General features: G+C 38.2%; 1 protein-coding gene across 2 annotated transcripts; it reads left to right on the forward strand.

The window, feature by feature from the left end:
- Positions 1 to 5,703: 5,703 nt before the first annotated feature.
- On the forward strand, positions 5,704 to 15,502 carry MMP7 (matrix metallopeptidase 7). Of its 2 annotated transcripts, none has more exons than XM_080688417.1 (6): positions 5,704 to 5,950; positions 8,440 to 8,666; positions 8,749 to 8,897; positions 10,108 to 10,236; positions 12,008 to 12,169; positions 13,986 to 15,502. In XM_080688417.1, exons 1-6 carry the CDS (start codon positions 5,843 to 5,845, stop codon positions 14,000 to 14,002), a joined length of 792 nt encoding a protein of 263 aa, XP_080544543.1. In that variant the 5' UTR covers positions 5,704 to 5,842; the 3' UTR covers positions 14,003 to 15,502. The 2 variants fall into 2 exon arrangements, with proteins under 2 accessions (XP_080544543.1, XP_080544544.1); XM_080688418.1 differs by having other exon boundaries at positions 5,796 to 5,950; positions 10,108 to 10,224; positions 13,986 to 14,272.
- The last annotated feature ends 5,212 nt before the right edge of the window (positions 15,503 to 20,714 follow it).

The following is a 20,714-nucleotide window of genomic DNA, read 5'->3' on the forward strand; positions in this document are numbered from 1 at the left end:
GGGAAGTAAGGGATAGACAAAAAAGAAGAGTAAATGGTGTTGGTTTTGCTTTCTCCTTTTGGTGGTGGAGGAAAAACACTTAAAGAAACATGGGACCTGAGCAGAGGCTCTAGTCACTCCCCTCATCCTCTCTCTCACTTTCTTCTCACTCACCTTCCCTCTGCATCCTCCTTCCTCCACCCCTTTCCCAGGCCTACAGCTCTCCTCCCATTAGCTGGCACATGCTTCAGGAAAGTGTCGGCAGCACTGACAGCCAACACTGCTACACTGGCTCAGATGTCAACAGCCTCTCACCCAGATGCAGAGGGAGGGCTGCTCAGAGCATCAGCTACATCCGCTGCCTTTTCTTTCCTTATCTCCTGAATGTGAAATGTTTCCATGCATTTAAAATTAAAGTTGTCCTAACATCTGATTTACCTGGCTTCAATTTTGGTGACCTTTTCTTCTGTGGATATGTTCTGTTGTTCATACTATCCACCCAAAGATCGTGTTGATGAGTACTACAAATGCTTTCCTTGTTCAAAAGTCAGTGGTGCCTATGATAAGATTTCCTTGGTTGATTATTATAACACACTACATTGTAATATTTAAGAGAGTTACTTCCTTGTTTTTCAGAGAGCATTGGCATTATCAATACAATAATATTATTGGAACAAAACCATTTAAACCTCCTATTTTCTTTTATACTTAATTATCTGATCACCATGCTAGATTCATATAGGTGACAGAAAGGGGCATTATAATACATGAAAACTCCTAACATATAATGACAATGACAATGATACAAACTAGCATTTATAGAACTCTTACCATACTCCAAAAACAGTGATAAGACTTTGTTAAACTTAATTCTCTTATTTAATTCTCACTTCACCCCAAAGAGAAAGATACTATCTCCATTATTTCAGATAAGGAATCTGAAGCACAGAGAAGTTAAGTATTTTCTCTATGATTCAGAAGGTGACTGACCAGAGCTGAATGACTCCCCTTTAACATGATAACAAGTTAAATCAGCCTGGTCAGAACATCAAAGCACAAAATCACACTGCAGCAAGGGGGAATCAAAAATAGAAAAAGAAAGCTATCAAAAATAAAGCATATTTAGTTCTTAAATATATGAACTAAAAATATAAAATTCTTAGAAGAAAACAGGCATAAATCTTGAAGACTTTGATTTGGCAGTGAATTCTTAGTATGACACCAAAAGCATGAATAACCAAAAAAAAAAAAGAAAAAGAAAGAAAGAAATTGGACTTCATCAAATTTAGAAACTTCTGTATATCAAAGGACACTATCAAGAAAGTAAAAAGACAACCTAGAGAAAGAGAGAATATATTTGCATATCATATATCTGATAAGGGTCTAACATTCAGAATATATAAGGAACTCCTACAATTTAACAACAAAAAGCAAACAACCCAATTAAAAATATGAGTTAAAGACTTGAATAGCCATTTCTCCAAAGAAGACTTACAAATGCTCAACATCATACATTAGTCATTAGAAATACAAATCAAAACCATAACAAAATACCCCTTCACACCTACTAGAATGGTTATAAAAACATTTTTTAAACACAGAAAATAACAAATGTTGACAAGGATGTGGAGAAATTTAAACCTTCAGACATTGTTAGTGGAAATGCAAAATGATACAAGCTTTGTGAAAGTTTGGTAGTTCTTGAATAAATCTAGAGTAAATATGACCCAGCAAACCTACTTATAGGCATGCACCCAAAATAATTGAAAATGGGGATTCAAACAGATATTTGTATACTGATAATCGCTGCACAATTATTCACAATAGCCAAAAAGTGAAAGCAACTCAAGTGTCATTGACTGATAAGTAGATAAACAAAATATGGTATATTTTATTACATAGAATATTATTCAGCCATAGAAAAAGAATGATGTTCTGATACATGCTACAATATGGATGAATCTTGAAACCATTATGCTAAGTGAAATACTTCATATACAAAAGGACAACTATTCTATGAATACACTTATGTGAAGTGCCTAGAATAGTCAAATTCATAGAGACAGGATGCAGAATAGAGGGGTTAGAGGAGGAGGGAGGAAAGAGTTATTTTTTAACTAGAGGCCCAGTGCACAAATCCATGCACAGGTGGGGTCCCTCAGACTGCCCGGTGATTAAGGCCCATGGGGGGGGAGGGAGGAGAAGCTGAGGGGGGAGGGGCCACGGGAGGTTGGCTGTGGGAATGCACAACCACCAGGGGGCAGCTCCTGCATTGAGCGTCTGTCCCTTTATGGTCAGTGTGCGTTATAACGACTGGTCGACCACTCATTCCAGTCATTCTGGTCGTTGAGTCATAAGGGTTGTTTAGGCTTTTATATATATAGATGAGTACAGAGTTTCTGTTTGGGATGATGAAATAGTTCTGAAAATAGGTATTGGTGATGGTTGCACAACATTGTAAATGTACTTCATGCAACTGAATTGTATACTTAAAATGATTAAAATGGTAAGTTTTATATTACGCATATTTTACCACAATAAAAAAGCATGATTTTTTCTTCTTTAGAAATAAGTTCCTCACAACCTATATCTACAAATCAGATCATTCTTATGAGCTTCAGGTCTGATTTTTCAGCTGAAAATGTACAAACTCAATATTCAAAATTGATGTTATTGCTTAACCAAAACCAAGTCCCTGTTTCCCTCAAAAATTTATTTCTTGTTTCTTCTTTTATAAGCCTTGTTTCTGTAATAACTGCACTAAGTCCATTACATTTAGATCTTCTTTAATTCTCTCTTCCTCACTCCTGCAACCAATCAGCTCTTAAGTTTTTGTTTTGTTTTTGTCAATCATAAATTCTATATAGATCTTGAATTTCCTTCCTCTTTTCTATCCCTGCAGTCAGTCTTAGCTGGGTTATAGTAATAACTTTTCCTTGATCTGCTGCCTCTCTAATATCCCTCTACAGAGAGTAATCTCTACTTCCACAATCCATCTTTGAAATAGCCACCAAAATGTTCTTACAACATTTCAAATCTGATAAAGCTATGTCTTCCTTTAACACATTCCTTGATAACCCTTTAGGATAAAGTCCAAACTCCCTAACATATAAAGCTGACTTTTCACAACTTGACCATACCTGCTTTTCCAGACATTCACACATACCCACCAGCAACAGTGACTGCTCAGTCTTCTCTACCCATGCTCCTATCTTCCCATGCACTCTTGCTATAATTGCTTATCCCAAGGGAATTCCTAGTTAACCTCCAAAATCCAGCTAAAACGCCACCTCCAATATAAATCATTCCTCAATTCCCATTGGAAGGATTAGCTGTTCCCTTCTGCTTGGTAGCATTGCATAGTATAAGCATTTGCCACATTGTTTTAAGAGCATTTATGTCCCTATATCCCCACCCCAAAGCATATATTTCTAAAGACAGAGACTGAGGCTTGATCCCTCTGGTTTGTTTTTTGTGGGTTTGTTTGTTTGTTTGTTTGTTGTTTTGGCTAATTATAATTTAGATGAACAAGAGACAACTTCAAGAGAGTTACTAATGTATTTAAGCCCTGGCAGGTGTAGCTCGGTGGTTAGAGTGTTGGCCCATGCACTGAAGGGTCTCAGATTCAATTTCCAGTCAAGGGCGTATACCTGGATTGCAGGTTTGATGCCAGTGCCAGAGGCAACCAATCAATGCACCTCTCTCACACTGAGGTCTCTCTCTCCTCTCTCTCTCTCTCTCTCTCTCTCTTTCCCTCCTTCCCTCCCTCCCAACCTCTCTCCCTCCCTTCTACTTTTTCTAAAAAATCAATGGAAAAAATATCTTCACTTACAACAATAAAGAATTTTTAAAAAGAAAAAGAAAGAATATCTTTGGGTGAGGATTAACAAAAAAAGTATTTAAAATATTTGTAATGCTGAATGCTCTTTGAACTAATAAAAATAAGCAAAAAATATAAAACCTGGGAATTCCTTCTAACTTTAATTCAATGCAAAGATCATGGAAAACTTCATGTAACTTTTAAATTAACTGATCCAAGTTCATAAATATTCATTTATTCTGTAAACACTTACTGTGCATCTGTTACATACCAGACACTGACTAAAGGTAACAAGTCTTCAAGTATAGTTGAACTGTGACTAGGCAGAATTAAAGCAGCTATGTAAAGAAAGCAAATTTAATTAATTGATCTAGAAAATGTACCTTTGCTAACACAGAGCACCCAATCATCAGATGGTTTCAAAGATGTCTGAATAATTAAATCTTGCAGCTCCAGCATATAGGTTGTGTTTTCCATAATGCATTATAGTCAAGAGCCATGGTACTCTTTCCCAAAAAATGTATAATATAATGACAAAGTGAATAAGTGGTGTGATATGCTAGAAAAAGCACTGGATGGGAGTCAGGACCAATATTAACTAGCTGTGTGACCTTGGGGGAATCAATTAATCTGTCATCTTAGCTTCAATTTTATCTATGGTAAAAATGAAGTAGTTGGACTAGAATCTCCAGATCATGCATCCTTAATTGCTGTACATAGCATAACCATTATGTGTATCAAAGACCAAACCAGCCCTCCCAGTTGCTGGTTAGGAGCTACAGTCAGGGTGATTGGAAGAGAAAGTGTATAAAGTGAAGGTTTAGCTTAGGATAAACTTGTTTCTATAGAATGTAAAGCATGGTAAGTATCCTATATAATAAAAGGCTAATATGCAAATTGTCCCCTCGACCAGGAGTTCAACTGGGAGTTAACTGGGAGTTTGATGAGGGGGTGAGGCTGGCTGGCCAACCACCCATGGCCCCTTCCCCTGGCCAGCCCCACCCAAGATCAGCCCCCCCCCAACCCCAATCAGGGCCAGGCCAGCTGGACCCCACCTGTGCATGAATTCGTGCACTGGGCATTTAGTAGTATGTAAACAGTCAAGCCCATGCATAAAGCTTTATTTATTTGATCTTTTTTCATGTAATTGAAGAGAAATTCTGGGTAATGTTGGCCACTAAGAAAAGAAATAATATAATTAAAAGAAAACTTAAAGAAGAGAATTCTCAGTGCTTCACTGGGGTCCCTGGAAGGTGTGGGAATGGAGCACTAGCTCCATGGTGGCCACTGGTCCAGTCACACACACATCTCCATCCGCCGCTGCTCCTCATGTACAGAACCACAGGATGCTAGCTGTGTTCTATTTCTTTTTTTTTTCTTTCTTAATTTTTTTTATCTTTATTGTTCAAAGTATTACATATGTCCCCTTTTTCCACCCATTGGCCTCCTCCAGCCCACCCCCGCCCCCCACCCCATGAAGGCCTGGGGTGTGTTATATTTCTTGACTTCAGTGACTGTTACAGAATGTTCAGTTAATAATTACTTGATTATTTGCATGTTTTACATTCTGTTCTATACATTTCAATGTTTTTAATTCTTTTAAGATATGTGATAATATCCTGAAGGATACTCCCCACATTTTTAAATTAAGAAGATATGCCACATATGTAATACCTTAATCAATAAAGAAAAAATAAATAAAATAAATTTTAAAAAAAGATATGCCTGAGTCACAATTGATTCTGGCAAATAAAATGTGTTTTCTCATGGATTAAATTTATACGGCAGAAAGCGGGGGCGGGGGGGGAATCCAAGGACAAATACATTGTGTGCTTCCTGCCAACAAAAATATAATACTTCCTCGTTGTCATTAATGAAAAATAGCACACACTTCAAAGTTCTGTAGACACCAAAAAGAAAGAAAACACTCAAATGAGTCACCTATTTTAACATTCAGGGCTGAGAAGCTATATAAATCTCTCCAGCCTTTGAAAGAGAACACCAAACCAACCATACGCCTGAAAACCATCCCTGGACCCAGCTATGCAGCTGGCCCTGCTGTGCGCTGTGTGTCTGCTGCCCAGCAGCCTGGCTCTACCGCTTCCCCCCGAGGCAGGAGGCATGAGCGAGCCACAGTGGGAACAGGCGCAGGTATGTCATTGGCCCACTCACCTGGGGCTCCACGGTCTTGCTATCAGCATTAGGGAGTATGCTTTTCAATTTGAGTAGTGATTCTATTGTAAAGGCAATATATGTTTTAATCAAGCAGCTATTACGAGCAGGCTTTAGTGCCTCCCCAAACTGGGTTCAAGTTCCACCTTCACTCACTATGTAGAGGAATATTATTAGCATAGGAATGTTATTAAATTCCTCTCAGCTTCAGTTTACTAATTTGGAATTAGGATATTATAATGCTATCAACCAAATGGGGGTTTCGTGATGCACTTAGCACAGTACCTGAAACATTGTTCCTAGTCAAGAAATTGAAGTAATTATTTATTGTAACTTGAAATTCTTTTCATAAAGACCAGAGAGCTGCCTCTTACAATGCGGACTACTTGCAATGGAGAGACTTGAAATCAGAAAACACAGGTAGAAATGACAGCTCTAACACCTTCATGCGTAGATGATGGGCAAGATATGAACTTTTGACTTTGTTTTCTCATGTGTCTAATAGAAATAATCATACTATAAATATCATACTATGTGTTTTACAGCTCACAGGATTATTATAATGAATAAATGAAGTAATAACAATACCAACTATCGTGTAACAATTATAAAGTACTTCATATATGTTATGTCATTTAATCCTTAGCTCAATCCCGGGAAAAGTAAGGAGCCAAGGTTAAGTTACTTGGTGAATATTGGTGAAGATTCAAAGATGAGTTTTGATAGGAGTCAAGGACAAGTTTTTCTGGTTCAAAATCATGTTCTCTCCAATATACTACTACTTCATAAGCAGCCTCATAAGTATAAATAATTATTATTTGGTAAAATAATGGGATGTTTACTCAAGTACTATTTACAAATTTAAGCCTTAAACATAAGAAAAGTTAGGTTTTATTTCACATTAACTTTGACTTTTAGAAGTCTCACTAATAAGGTAGATTGAACCATAAGAAATTACTGATATTTTATTGTGTGTTTTTTTACTTCCAAAAGAGCCATTTCACATGGTTTCACCCAGTGGACTATTTAGAAGGTGTACACTTGCAAGTGTATTGAATCCCTAAGCTTTATTTAGTGTATAGGTTACCAATAAACCACAGTGGGGTTAGCTAGGTTTAACAGAAGGCAGAAAAATTCACATCAAGGATGCAGAGAAATTTCCTCCAGAGGGTGTCTTGGCAAAGCTTGTAGTTCTGGAATGCATAAAATAAGTTGTTTGTTTTAAAATGAGATTAAATCCTAACTGTGATGGATGAACATGCAATCATTGGTAACAGGAAGAGAGAGCACAATATTACTAAGGTTACTCACATAAAGTGTATACTCCTGAGAGGTTCTGAGACAGGTAACCATTTCACCTACTCCAAATTAGACTGTCAATGAGTGAGCCAATGTTTAAATCGTTTCAACAATACTTTGATGCATTAGAAAGCCCAATGCATTTTTCTAAGGAAGTGGGCTTTGGAATCAGAACACAAGTTCAAATACTGGCTCCTTCAGTTACTCAAGGGGTGAACTTGCTTCTCTGAGCCATGATTCTTCATGTAAATTAGGAATAACAATGCGGTACCTACTTCACAGGGTGGTTATGAGGTTTCAATGAGGTAAGTATGTAAAGCTCCTAGGGTAGTCCCTGCCACTAGTAAGGGCTTAATAAACGTTCTTGTGAGGCCACAGCTGCCACTGTTGTTATTGCATTCACTTTTTTATTTCTTCCTATTTAGTCCAGCAGCTGTCCTCATATCCAGACACTAGGGTCCCTTAAGAAATACCCAGAGACCAACTGTGTGTGGAATACACCGGGAGACCTGCTCTATCCTGCAGCCTCACCGTGGGTCTTACCAGAGATTTAACGGTGGAAAGAACACAGGACTGGCAGTCAGGAAACTCAGTGCCAGTTCTGCTACTAGTTGTTTTTTTTTATTCGGCTGCTAATTCAATATGTGACTCTAAGCAAGTCATTTAGTTGCTATGAGCTTTGATTTCTTCACCTGGAGAATATGTACATTAAACTAAATAATTTTACAATGTCCTTTCCCAGGACTAAAACTTTAACACCCTTTAACATAGTTGGGACCAAATCTCCAGAGAATCTTAGAAGCGGGTGGTTGACTTGGTCTCTGATGCTAGGGAAGGCACCTTGAGGACATAGTCACTCTTCCTGATTGGCTATTACAGACGAGTCTATGTTCTATAAAGTGTACAGAGGGCTTCCCTTCAGAGCAGTTTACGGGATGAAAGAGAAATGGAGGTACTTTTTCCTTTAGCTTATGAAATAGAATGACAGTGCTTCATTATCAATATTAAATTTTCTTTTCATTAATGCAGTTATTTTACTTGGTGACTCTGTAACCATTGTGTTTTCAAACCACTGTTTGAGTTCATAGGTATCAAGGCAAAGACGTGCAGACTTCTAAGATAAAAGACAATAAACAAGGATTACAAATCAATTACTCTCTTTCCAACAGAACTATCTCAAGAGATTTTATCCATACGACTCAAAAACAAGGGATGCCAACAGTTTAAGAGCCAAACTCAAGGAGATGCAAAAATTCTTTCACCTGCCTATAACTGGGATGTTAAGCTCTGACATCATAAAAATCATTCAGAAGCCCAGATGTGGAGTGCCAGATGTTGCAGAATACTCACTATTCCCAGATAGGCCAAAATGGACTTCCAAAGTAGTCACCTACAGGTTAGTATTGCTTTGGTCATTTAAACAAAAACAGTAAAGCCCTTCCTAAGAGGTCAAACATTGTTTTCTTGTTTGCTACCAGGGTCATATCATATACTCGAGACTTATCCCATTTCAAAGTGAATCAGCTAGTGGAAAAGGCCTTTGAAATGTGGAGCAAAGAGATCCCTCTGCAATTCAAGAGAATTAGATTAGGAATTGCTGATATCATGATTGGCTTTGCAAGAGGAGGTAAGGAAGATTCCTGTAGCTAATCCACAGTGCTATTTTACTCGTTATTTATACCAGTGCCCTCCCCTGTTCAGAATTTAAAATCTTTAAATAAGTAAATATATATATATATATATATATATATATATATATATATATATAGAGAGAGAGAGAGAGAGAGAGAGAGAGAGAGAGAGAGAGAGAGAGAGATGCTAGTACAGCTCTTTTGGTACATTTAGAGCCACATGTTATGGCAGGGGATGGTAAACTATGGCCCATGAACCAAATCCAGCCCACCACCTACTTTTGTAAATACATTTTTATTACAACAAAGCCATAATCCTTCATTTACCTACTGTCTATGACTGCTTTGGGGCTACAATGGCAGAGTTTAGTAATTGTGACAGAGACCATCAAGCCAACAAATCCTAAATTACTGATTGTCTAGCCATCACAGAAAAAGTTACCAACCCCGTTTTGTAGCATTAATCATCACACACACACACACACACACACACACACACATTTATGGAACAGTTTAAAACATATTGAAAGCTTACTGGAAATGGGAATTTAAATACATTCACATCTAATTTATGGTTGCTTCTAAGTTTTTTCACTTTGTTTGACCAGATGGTAGCAGGATGACAAATGAGTGTGAGAACTATATTCAACAAGTAACTTGTGTACCTTATAGTATAACTTTTCTTAAAAACCTAGCTTAATCTTTGTATAGACCATTTCCTGGAGAACCATGCTCAAGGTGTCTTAAATGGATTTGAATGTGATGCAGATGTATTTATTTTCAAATTGGTATCAGGCCATATCCAGTTTATCTATTCTTGAAAACATGAATGCCATGATCAGTGCTTTCTGCACATTCTCTTCAGTGTTATCAATATTGTGGTTGATGTTCAATTTCAGCTAAATTCACAGCATCCAGGCATTTAAATATTAGAACAGAATGAAAAGAAATATTTTGGGGAGGGGAGACAACCCAATGTGTTTCACATTGATATTTCTCGTTCTCTCTCTCTCTCTCCCCCCCCCCACCTCCCTCCTACCTCCCTCCCTTCCACTCTCTCTAAAAAATCAGTGGGAAAATATCCTCAGGTGAGGATTAAAAATAAATAAATAAACAAACAAACAAACAAACAAATAAATAAATAAATAAATAAAATGAGTGGAGATATATTCAGTCACTAAGGGCAATGGCTCTATTTTCTTTCAGCTCACGGGGATGCCTACCCATTTGATGGACCAGGAAACACACTGGCTCATGCCTTCTCACCTGGACCAGGCCTAGGAGGAGATGCCCACTTTGATGAGGATGAACGCTGGACTGATGGTACCAGTATAGGTACAGCATCCCATCTCTCTTCTACTACATCCTTTTTAAAATCCAGAACTTCTTATACTAACTTTAATTTAATATTTGCTTTGATTATTAATAATTCTTGAGCCCTTGATAAATGCCAACCACTGTACTATGTGATTTAAATGTGTAATTTTATTTATTGTGCCCATAATGTTACATATACTGAAGATAGAAGCTCAGGCTATGAGTCAAGCAAATTGGGGTCACTTGACTGTACCTCTACCAACGACTCTCTTGTGTCTTTTGGCAAGTTATTCATTCTCTGAGCCTGTTTCCTCATCTATTAAATGGGACTATAAATAATTCCCATCTCACCGAATTTTTATTTGAATTAAATGAGATAATGCTTATACATGGCTTGAGTAATATTAATAATTCAATAAATTATAGTTCTTTCTTTATGTTCCCTCCAAATTTAAGTTTTTTAATTGAAGGAAAAAGAGGAGCAGTGACTATGATATTTTAGAATTATATACAATTCTGAGTATTTGCTATTGTTTAGAAAGAACCCACACCATAACCCAGCCCATCATATTCATCATCTTACAAAATAGGAAATCAGACATATCAGAAAACTAATGGAGAGCAGCTCTGGCATAAATAATTCTAATTGGAGACAACTTTAAAAAAACATTCTACTAACTGGCTCTGAAAGGGAAATCACTACTTGTGTTTGGCAGTGGGAATTCACCACTTAAGTGATGCTTTGCTATAAAATCTAACCTATGTGAAATTATGACTGTCTTCACTTCACATCTTGCATATCTTTTTCATTCTCCTTTCTTTCCATTCAAGGTAGACTAAAGGCAGCTTTCTTCAATCTAACGCACCACAGGTGGAACTCTGGCCACTCAAACTCTCAGGCTCTCATACTCCCCCTTATTTGAAAAGCCTTCCTATGAGTCTGAGAGAGAGGAACACCTATATGTAATACAACTTAATGAATAAAAAGCAAAACCCAGCATTTCCTGGAGATCCTGCCTTCCAGTCTTGCTTTTGCAAAGCCAAGTTTCTTTCTCCTGCTATCCAAAGCCACTACCACTTATTGAGTAGCCATTGTTTTTCAGATACTGGGAAACTCTAATTATTTTGAAAAATCTGCAAGGCAGGAATTATTATCTCTGTTCAAAAAATGAGGAAGTGAGACTCGGTAATATCAATTAATGTGTACAAAGTCATCCTGCTAATAAGCAGCAGAGCTGCATTGTAAAACCAAGCCTTTTTTAAAAATATATATTTTATTGATTTTTTTACAGAGAGGAAGGGAGAGGAATAGGCAGTTAGAAACATCAATGAGAGAGAAACATCAATCAGCTGCCTCCTGTACACCCCCTACTGGGGATGTGCCCACAACCAAGGTACATGCCCTTGACCGGAATCGAACCTGGGATCCTTGAGTCCGCAGGCTGATGCTCTATCCACTGAACCAAACCAGTTAGGGCTCAAACCCAAATCTTAATGCTTCTAAAGCCTTTGCTTTCCTCTATAGAATACTGCAATTTGAATAATGATATAAGAAGCAAATAGACAGAAAAACATTACTTAAAAAAAAAAAAAAACACAGAAGTAGTGATGAGATTAAAACACTACTATTCTATTGTTCCTCTAAACCCTCCCCCTCCTTATGAAAGCCTTGAAACAAATAAGTAAACTTTGGAGGTAGGTATTTTTATAACTGCCTTATCTATTATTACATATTGTATTATATATCTAGTTATTTTCATAGTTACTGTTTGTTGCTCTTTGGTTATAGGAATTAACTTCCTGTATGCTGTCACTCATGAACTTGGCCATTCTTTGGGCCTGGGTCATTCGTCTGATACTAATGCCGTGATGTATCCAACCTATGAAGATAGAGATGCCAAGGATTTCAAACTATCACAGGATGATATCGAAGGAATTCAGAAATTATATGGTAATATCTATGATTTCAAATAAGGAGGATTTCACATTATCTCCTTGGATTAAGCTTGAGTGAGAAAGACTGGGAAATGGGTATTTACTTGGTAAAACACACTGGAACTTACACTGAAAGCCCATTGAGGAAAAAAAATTGAGACCTTAGATACTCAAAATTTAACCAGACTATTTTATACTATGAGGATATTGATTTTTAAGTTTTCAGTAATATTGTTTTGAGAGAGAGAAACAGCAATTTATTCTTCCACTTACTTATGCATTCATTCATTGGTTGCTTCTTCTGACCAGGGATGAAACCAGCAGCCTTGGTTCATGGGGACCATGCTCCAACCAAATTATTTACCTGGCCAGAGCTACTTAGTATGTTTGCAAAAGCAATTTGGAAAGAAGAATACAGAATGATATTTTTAAGTCCACAGATATAATCAAACCTTTCCAAAAAAATATCAAGATGATAAGAATACAATGCAAAGAGTTCACTTAAGTATCTCTGAATGATCAGAAGAGCAATGAATGTGCTTCCACATAAGAATGTCCTTAGGGGAAAATTATTCCAATAAGATAATGGAATAAGCTGTCCATTGAAACTAGAATTTACTACCTATCAGTATTTCCCAATTTTTTTTCCTAGAATGCTAGTCTACAAGACAATTTTTAAAAATGCTATGGAGAAACAAATTTAAAAACCCTACCTACTGTATTTAAGGTGCATAAGATATTAAAAGAGTACCTAACGAACTCCTGCTTAACGCAATGCTTCCTAAATTATAATCTTCTTTTATGGAACACCAATTGTGCCCTCACAGAATAGCATTTCAGAGAACATATTTTGAAAAATACCATGGAACTGTACCTTCAAGTTGTGACTCAAAGAGCTGCTGCTCTCTAAAAAGTTCACAAAACACTGACAATTGCTGGTAAGGTTATTGTCAACAAATCAGGAAAAGTACCTTCCCTTATATAAACCTGTGGAACTCATGGAATACTCTATGGCATCTATAACTGTTTTAGAACCCAAAGAAAATTAGAAAGGGACTTAAAAAAGATTCTGAGGCAGAATGAGACTAATTAGAAGAAAACAGACTAATGCATTAAATCCTTAAGTATTAGAGACAGTGAGGTGCCTGCCCCTAGGCAAAGTTGAGAAGAGGTAACTTGGGGCGGGGGGGAGACAGGTGCAGGGTAGAGGGGGTCAATGGGGAAAAAGGGGGACATCTGTAATACTTTCAATAATAAAGATAAATTTACAAAAAGAAAAGATGTAACTTCTGGACAAATGAAAGTAATATTTAATTATATAGGTTTTAAATTTAGGGAATTCATTAATTCAAAAAGTGATACAAACAGAAAATATAAATTCAAAAGAATGTGATTAAACTCATAAATGTGAAATTATCCAATGCTTTTCTCAGAATAGTGAAAATAATAGCTGAAATGCACCGAGTATTTACAGTGTACCAAGCACTCATGTGCATTAACTCATTTAATCCAACAATTCAAGGAGTTGTTATAATCCTCATTTTACAGATTGGTAATTTAGCATTAAAGGAGGCTAAATAGTGATTTGCCCAAAATTATACAGCTGGCAAGATGGAAGATATACCTGACCCCCAGGCCTATATCCTACACAAAATTGCCTTTTTAGCCTTTGAGGGTTGTTCTTCAAAACCTTTGTCCCAGGCACAGAAAACTGGGTTGGGTGAATGACAAATTATACACAATTATGACATTTATTGAGTTTTTATAGTCTTATGATGGTTTTTATATATTTTATACCATGTCAAAAAAATTTTTATTTTCTCTCTTAACAGGAAAGAGAAGTGGCTGAAGAATTAGAAACTTCAGGGAGAATACACATTCATTCATTGGATTCTATATCATTGTTCCTCAGCCAGAATTAAGAACCACTGTTCCTGCACTCCATTTAGCACTTATTTCATCTTTCCTTGTATTGTGGTTGACTTTTGCATGTCTCTCTCTCTCTCTGGAGATAAACTCTTTTATAGCACAATTGTATCTTACTTATCTAAGCAACTTATACTTAGAAGATGTCAATGAATGTTAAAGAAAAAAATAAATACAATTTTAATTTCATAGTAAAATGATTTATATTTGGGAGCACTGTTTCTATGTCAAGAGAAGACATGCTATGCAACGAAATCAAAAAATAAGACTAAAAAAATATCCCACCGCATTATTTTGGGCCTTCAGCTGCACTTCACCCTATCACCAGGTAGGTGAGGAGAGAGCTCCAACCCTTTATTGTTCATTAGTGTAGCCCAAAGGTACACTCAGAGCCCCTTATCCTTGGGCCCAAGCTCTCACTCCAAGTATTCTGGAAAAGTTAGTTCTTCCCACAAAATGTATGTGAATTTCCAAGGTTTTACATTCCCACAGTCACTTCTGGCTCCATGTTCCTACCCCTGACCTCCTGATTTCATGGCGTCTCTCCTGCCACAGCTGCTCTGTGTTCCCTTTCCTCTGCCTCATACCAACCAAGATATCAGTTTCACCCTCTTCTCTTTAACCTTCTCCAAATGAGTCCCACAGGCTTTGTGAGACTACTGACATTGTTGAAGATTTGCATCAACAGTGATATTTTATATTGCACAAGTACAATTAATTTAATGGGAAAAAAACAACACAGACATTATCCCCATCCTTCAAATCCTTATCTATCCCAGCATCGGAAATCTCTCACTGGCCACTTACCTCTGCAGGCTCCAAAGTCCTACCATATCTCTCCCTAATCCTCAAGTCTCTGGACTCCATTCATTCTGACTTCCTCCACAAACTTGTTTTCCTAAGGCCCACTCAGCTCCAGCATCCCTTTCCATACACAGAGACTCACTAATGTGTTTCTCTGGAAGAATCACTCTCTATGCAGGGCTAAACTCTTTAGCAGGACACATAGCTGACAAAGGTTTTGCCATTTCAGCCTTTCTTCCTCTTCTACATTTCCCACACCCATGCATAGTTTTCTCTATAAGTAGAGGGATAAAGAATTGGAATTTACTTTCTTACTAATATAAATTATACACACACACACACTACCACCAAAGCCATTAGAAAACCATTCTAAGGTTAGATCCAATGAAGGGGCAAGTCTATAATTTAGGCAAAATATGAAGTATATATAAATAGGAATTCAAAGACCCTTTGACAACCTAAAGTAGTGAGTCTATAAAGGCAGAATGAAAAGGAAGTTGGAAGTCATTGAATTCAAGTTCCTCATTTTATAGATGACTAAACAGATGAAGAGAGGTTAAATGATTTCAATCAGGTATATGTAATCAAATATAGAAGTGATTAAAGCATATTCTTTTGTTTGTTTGCCTGTTTGCACTTTGGTTTGGGGCACTATATATCTTGCAATTGAAATGGATATCGTTGTTTTTCCCTACCCAGCATCCTTTCATTCTACTTTGGAGGACAGGGACTGTATACAGGAACATCACTTGGGATGCCACACGCTGCCTGGCCTGTTAGGGGAATACAGAACCCAAGTTTGGCCTATCAGACACTCCACTGAAAACATTGAAGCGAATCCATCCCGCAGTGGGTTCTGGAGATGCTACCTATTCATTCCTGCACCCAAATAGATCCCTGAAGCTGCCCTGGGTGCTGTCCTACAGACAGCTTGGGTGCAAGGCATCTCTTCCAGATTTTGTAACGGACTGCATTACCTCCTCATACATTTTTTCTCTTTTTAAGTTAGCCAGCATTCATTTATGCCCATTGTTTACAAATCCCTAACATGGTAGATAGACTGGCTCTCCTATGGTATCTGAGATATGAGCTCTGTGATATATCTCACCCCATACTCCAATATTAACAATAAGGTAAGCTCTAACTGAAGCAAAGACGTTACATTTTTATTTATATCAAAAGAGTATAAAGTTGACTTGTAAATAGAACTTTTCTCTGGGCCTAGACTATCATGACCCATGGCGGTTTTTTTTAAATGTGCTAAAATACGCATATCTTAAAATTTACCATCTTAACCATTTTTAACATACAGTACAGTAGTGTTAAGTATGTGCACATTGTTATGCATAAGTAAAGGTTCTTACGCATAACACTGTTGGCATGATCACCTGGATAATTATTTACTAGAGGCTGTCCTGTGCATCTTTGAATACTAAGCAATATCCCTGGCCTCTCCCCACTAGATACCAGTAGGACATCCTCAGTCGTGGCAACCAGAGACATCTGCAGATATGCCAAATAAATGTCAGTGCCCCAATGTTGTAAATGACACTAATCCATGAAATCCCAACATCTGGAAACCATGTCAAGAGGCTACAAAGACAGGGAAGGGTAAAGAACTCTCAAGAAGAGATTTTTTTTCTAGGAAGTCAATTAAAATGTCAGTCTTATGAATTATGAATTCTCCCTTCAGAAAAGGACTGGAGGACAGTACTAGTTGACAAGACTATGAAAAATATTGACCAAGTTACCAAGGTAGGAATAGCCAAGTACAAAAAAAAAAATTCCGAGGTTACATGGGTTTTTCTTTACCATGATTATCTAGACGTGTATTTGTAACATATTTTTAAAAAGTAACAAACATTCAGATATGTCATCAACAATGAATCTTTGTAAATAAACCAGATAATTACAATTTATTCTGAGAACTACACAGAAAACATAATTTAACCACTTTTCTCAGTTAGCCACTCTACAAACATTCATTGAATCAGGAACTTGGGGAGTGAAGAATGCAAAGGTGAAAGGTTCATAGAACCCTCCTTCAAGAACCTCAAAGTCTGATGAATAAAGCAGATACTCAAGAAATTATTATAATACAACATTTTAATTGCTATAATAAAAATTATGCAATGTGAGGGGGAGAAAGCTCTAATATTGGGATTCTACGTTAATGTGATTTTAATGAGTTTCTGACCTACATTCTACCGTGTTTTCCCGAAAATAAGACAGTGTCTTATATTAATTTTGCCCCCAAAGACACGCTAGGTCTTATTTTCAGGGGCTGTCTTATTTTTCCATGAAGAAGAATACAGTACACATTTATTGTTAAATGAAAATAAAGGAAATTTATTACCTGTATACGGTACGGTAGTACGGTAGTTGTCAACACAAACCAGACAAACTGTGAATCCTACAGTATCAAGAATTTACTCATTTATTCAATGACAATCATGTCATCATCTTCTGGAACATCATCATAACAATCCAATTCCTGAATTTCCTGGTGAATTTCTTGTGACTCCCTTTCTTTCAGAATCAGTGGACCAAATCTCTCATGGTTAACAATAGCACTGTCTTTAAATGAGTACTTCTTGTCAAAGTAGCCTGCTCGCAGTGCATTTGCAATGCAACTGTCAGTGATTTTCTCCCATGAATTCTTCACCCAAGTCACAACTTCTTGCAGTTTAGGTTTCACAAAGTTTCCACGCTGATTTCTCTCCATTCTATTTTCAATGTAGTCATTAATTTCCATGCGCAAATTGTCTTTGAATGGCTTGTTTATTGCAATATCAAGAATCTGGAGATAGGCCGTCATTCCTGCGGGAATCATTATCTGATCTATTTTTCTTTCGTGAAGAAATGTCTTCATGTCTTTAGCGCGGTGAGTGCTGGCTGCATCCCACACTAGCAGACCTCTTTGGCTCCCTCGCATAACAAGCGGCATTAAATCGACCCACTTCCTTATAACTGCTTGTGTGGCCCAGGCTTTTTCAGTTTCAAGAATAAAAACCCCCAAAACACGTTCAATCTTTTCCTTCTTGCCCTTAGAAATGATTAAAGGTGGGATTTTAGTGCCATCCAGACGAATTGCCAAAATACAGGAAACACGTGCACTTTCATAAGCAGTGGAGGGAATGTACGCTAAGGAGGGACCCCGCTGTTCAATTGTTGTTTGAGATGATTGGCCCATAAACACTGCAGTTTCATCCATAGCAATCATGCTGGAAAGATTGTATTTAGAGAAGTCAGCATCATCAATAAAGGACTTGAATGCAAGTGCTCGCTTAATAACTTGAGTATCTTCCAACCTAAACAATGTTGTAGATCTTCTTAAAGACAGTTCACTTCGCTGAAGGAAATTATCCAGCCAGTGTTGTGATGCTTTGAAGTCTTCGGGGGCTATGTCAAACTGTGGTGCCATTGCAAGGGCAAATTCTTGAATCTGAGCCCTATTCACAACCAAAGCCTTTGCTCTCCTGTCAACAACCCATTCACAGATCAGGTCTTCCAGCTCGGAAAATAATGGTTGCCAACCTGATCCACACTTGTGCTTTTTAGCATTTCCCTTGTCCACTTGTTCAATGAGGTTACCATACTCTGCTCGCCATTTTCAGACCAATCGGATACTCAACATCTTCTCTTTGCAGAAAGCAGTAAGATTTTGGCCCCAAGAGTCTTCCACGATTCCTTTCTTGTACTCCACGGAGTAGCCTTTTCTTTTTGCGCTCATTTCTAGGGGTAAAAAAAAAAAAAAAAGGAATTGGGGTATCAAGGTGGGGGGAGGGGGATCACTCAAAATGACACAGGGGGGATCAGAGGGGGGAATCAAAATGGCACAGGAGAATCAGAGGGGGGATTACCATTTTAGTAATCCCTTTTGATCCTCCTGTGTCATTTTGATTGCCCCCTCTGATCCTCCTGTGTCATTTTAAGTGATCCCCCTCCCCCCACCCATGTGCCACTGAACACCTTCACCAGACATCCCCCTATCCCTTTATCAGACATTTACCCCCTGGGGCCTGCCTGGGAACTGTCACTGGGCTTGCTGGGGCCTGGATCTGGGCTGGAGCAGGGTCTGCCACTGACTGAGAACCTTCAGTCATCATGAAGGCGGCCACGAGCATCAGGTAGTGCCACCAGAGACAGACCAGCACTCACCACCTTCGCCGCGTCCCGTCCGCTCTAATCCTCCTGTTCTTCTACACGCATCTGCGAAAGTCTCCTCCTCTCTCCCGCCCCACACTCACCGCTCACTCCGACCTCCGCTCCGCCTCCACACAGCAGTGACATCAGGACTCCGCATAACGTCACTGGTTGCTAGACGCCAGTCGGGGCGGCCCTAGTGACCAGTTTAAGGTAAATTAATTTTCATTCTGAGACAGAGCCCGGGGCCTTATTTTCGGGGGATGCCTTATATTTCACTCAGAAGGAAACCTGTGAGTAGGTCTTATTTTCGGAGGATGTTTTATTTTCGGGGTAACACGGTACAAATTCTAGAATACCACATATAACACACAAGTCCCAAACTCCAGTTTGATAGTTAAGTATTCTGGATGAGTAAGGACTCTCTAACAGGCTTGAGACGCTTTATCTGCCTGTTCAAAACTTTCTCAGAGCTGTGATGTGTCCTAAGATTTCACAGTATCCAGATCAGCACTGTAGTCTAAAGGCTCTCCCCACCTGCTCTACTACTTCCCCTTATAGCCTTCTAGGTCTAGTGAAGGATCCTGAGGAATAAATTTATCCTATGTCTAATCTTGTCATGTCATCTGCTTTTTTTAGAAGATCTGAACTAATGCAATGTGTGTTCCAATTATCTATTAATGCATTAGGAACTACCCTAAATAGTGGCTTAACATAATCATCATTTTATTAAATATCATTATTTTGTGAGTCAGGATTCAGGTAAGGCTTTTGTTTCATGGGGCAGGTAACTGGTTTGGAGGGTCCAAGCTGGCTTCACTCACGTCTGCCTCGTGGTGTAGATGGCTGGCAATCTAGGCTCAGCTGGGACGGTCAACAGTACTGCCTGCATGTGGCCCCTCCAGCATGGAGATCTTAAGGTGATCAGACTTCACACATGGTGACTCAGGGCTGCAAGAGCGAGTGTTACCACATGCAAGGAGAAGCGGTATAGCCTTTTCCAGCCGGCCTCAGAAGTCACAGAGCATCCCTTGTGCTGTACTCTACTGTCAGAGGAATCACAAGCCATCCAGAGTAAAGATCCTGAGGGGATACACAATCACCTCCATACAAGTGCCAAAGATTTTCCAGTCATGCTTTCAAACTGCCACAGGGGGTCACCCTTTCTCCTAAAAAAAAAAATCTACATTTAAACTATAGGACATATGTTCATTCTAACTGAACATATAGTTGCCATAATAAAAAAATTGTTTGGATCAACAAAAATAAGTTCTAGTTTGCACCCTCTTTGCCATCACAAGCCCAGAAGTCAGTGCCCCAACCAACAAAACGGGAATTCAGAGTTAGTGCTTTACTGTTCAGGTGACAGGTGGAGTTATAGACCATGACCCTGGTGACCACAGCTGTTATTTTGGGAGTGAATTTTATAATTTCTGCAAGAATAGAAAGCTGTCATGCATCATGAGCCCTGCCATCTTATTCATTGATCATTCTAGTGTGTGGAAGAGTAACTCGATTACTAGTGAGGATAAGAGGATGGGAAATTGCACTTTGGCCTGACTTCCAGCTAAGGCACAGCTGTGATTGGCTGTTGCAACTTTTGTTGGTGAGGAAGAAACTCAGCCTTATGATTACCAAAGGGCAGTGCGTTAAACTTGAAGGAACAATACTTTCTCTTATATGTT

Source organism: Plecotus auritus (genome assembly GCF_963455305.1).
Source record: "Plecotus auritus genome assembly, chromosome: 9".
NCBI classification, from domain to species: domain Eukaryota; kingdom Metazoa; phylum Chordata; class Mammalia; order Chiroptera; family Vespertilionidae; genus Plecotus; species Plecotus auritus.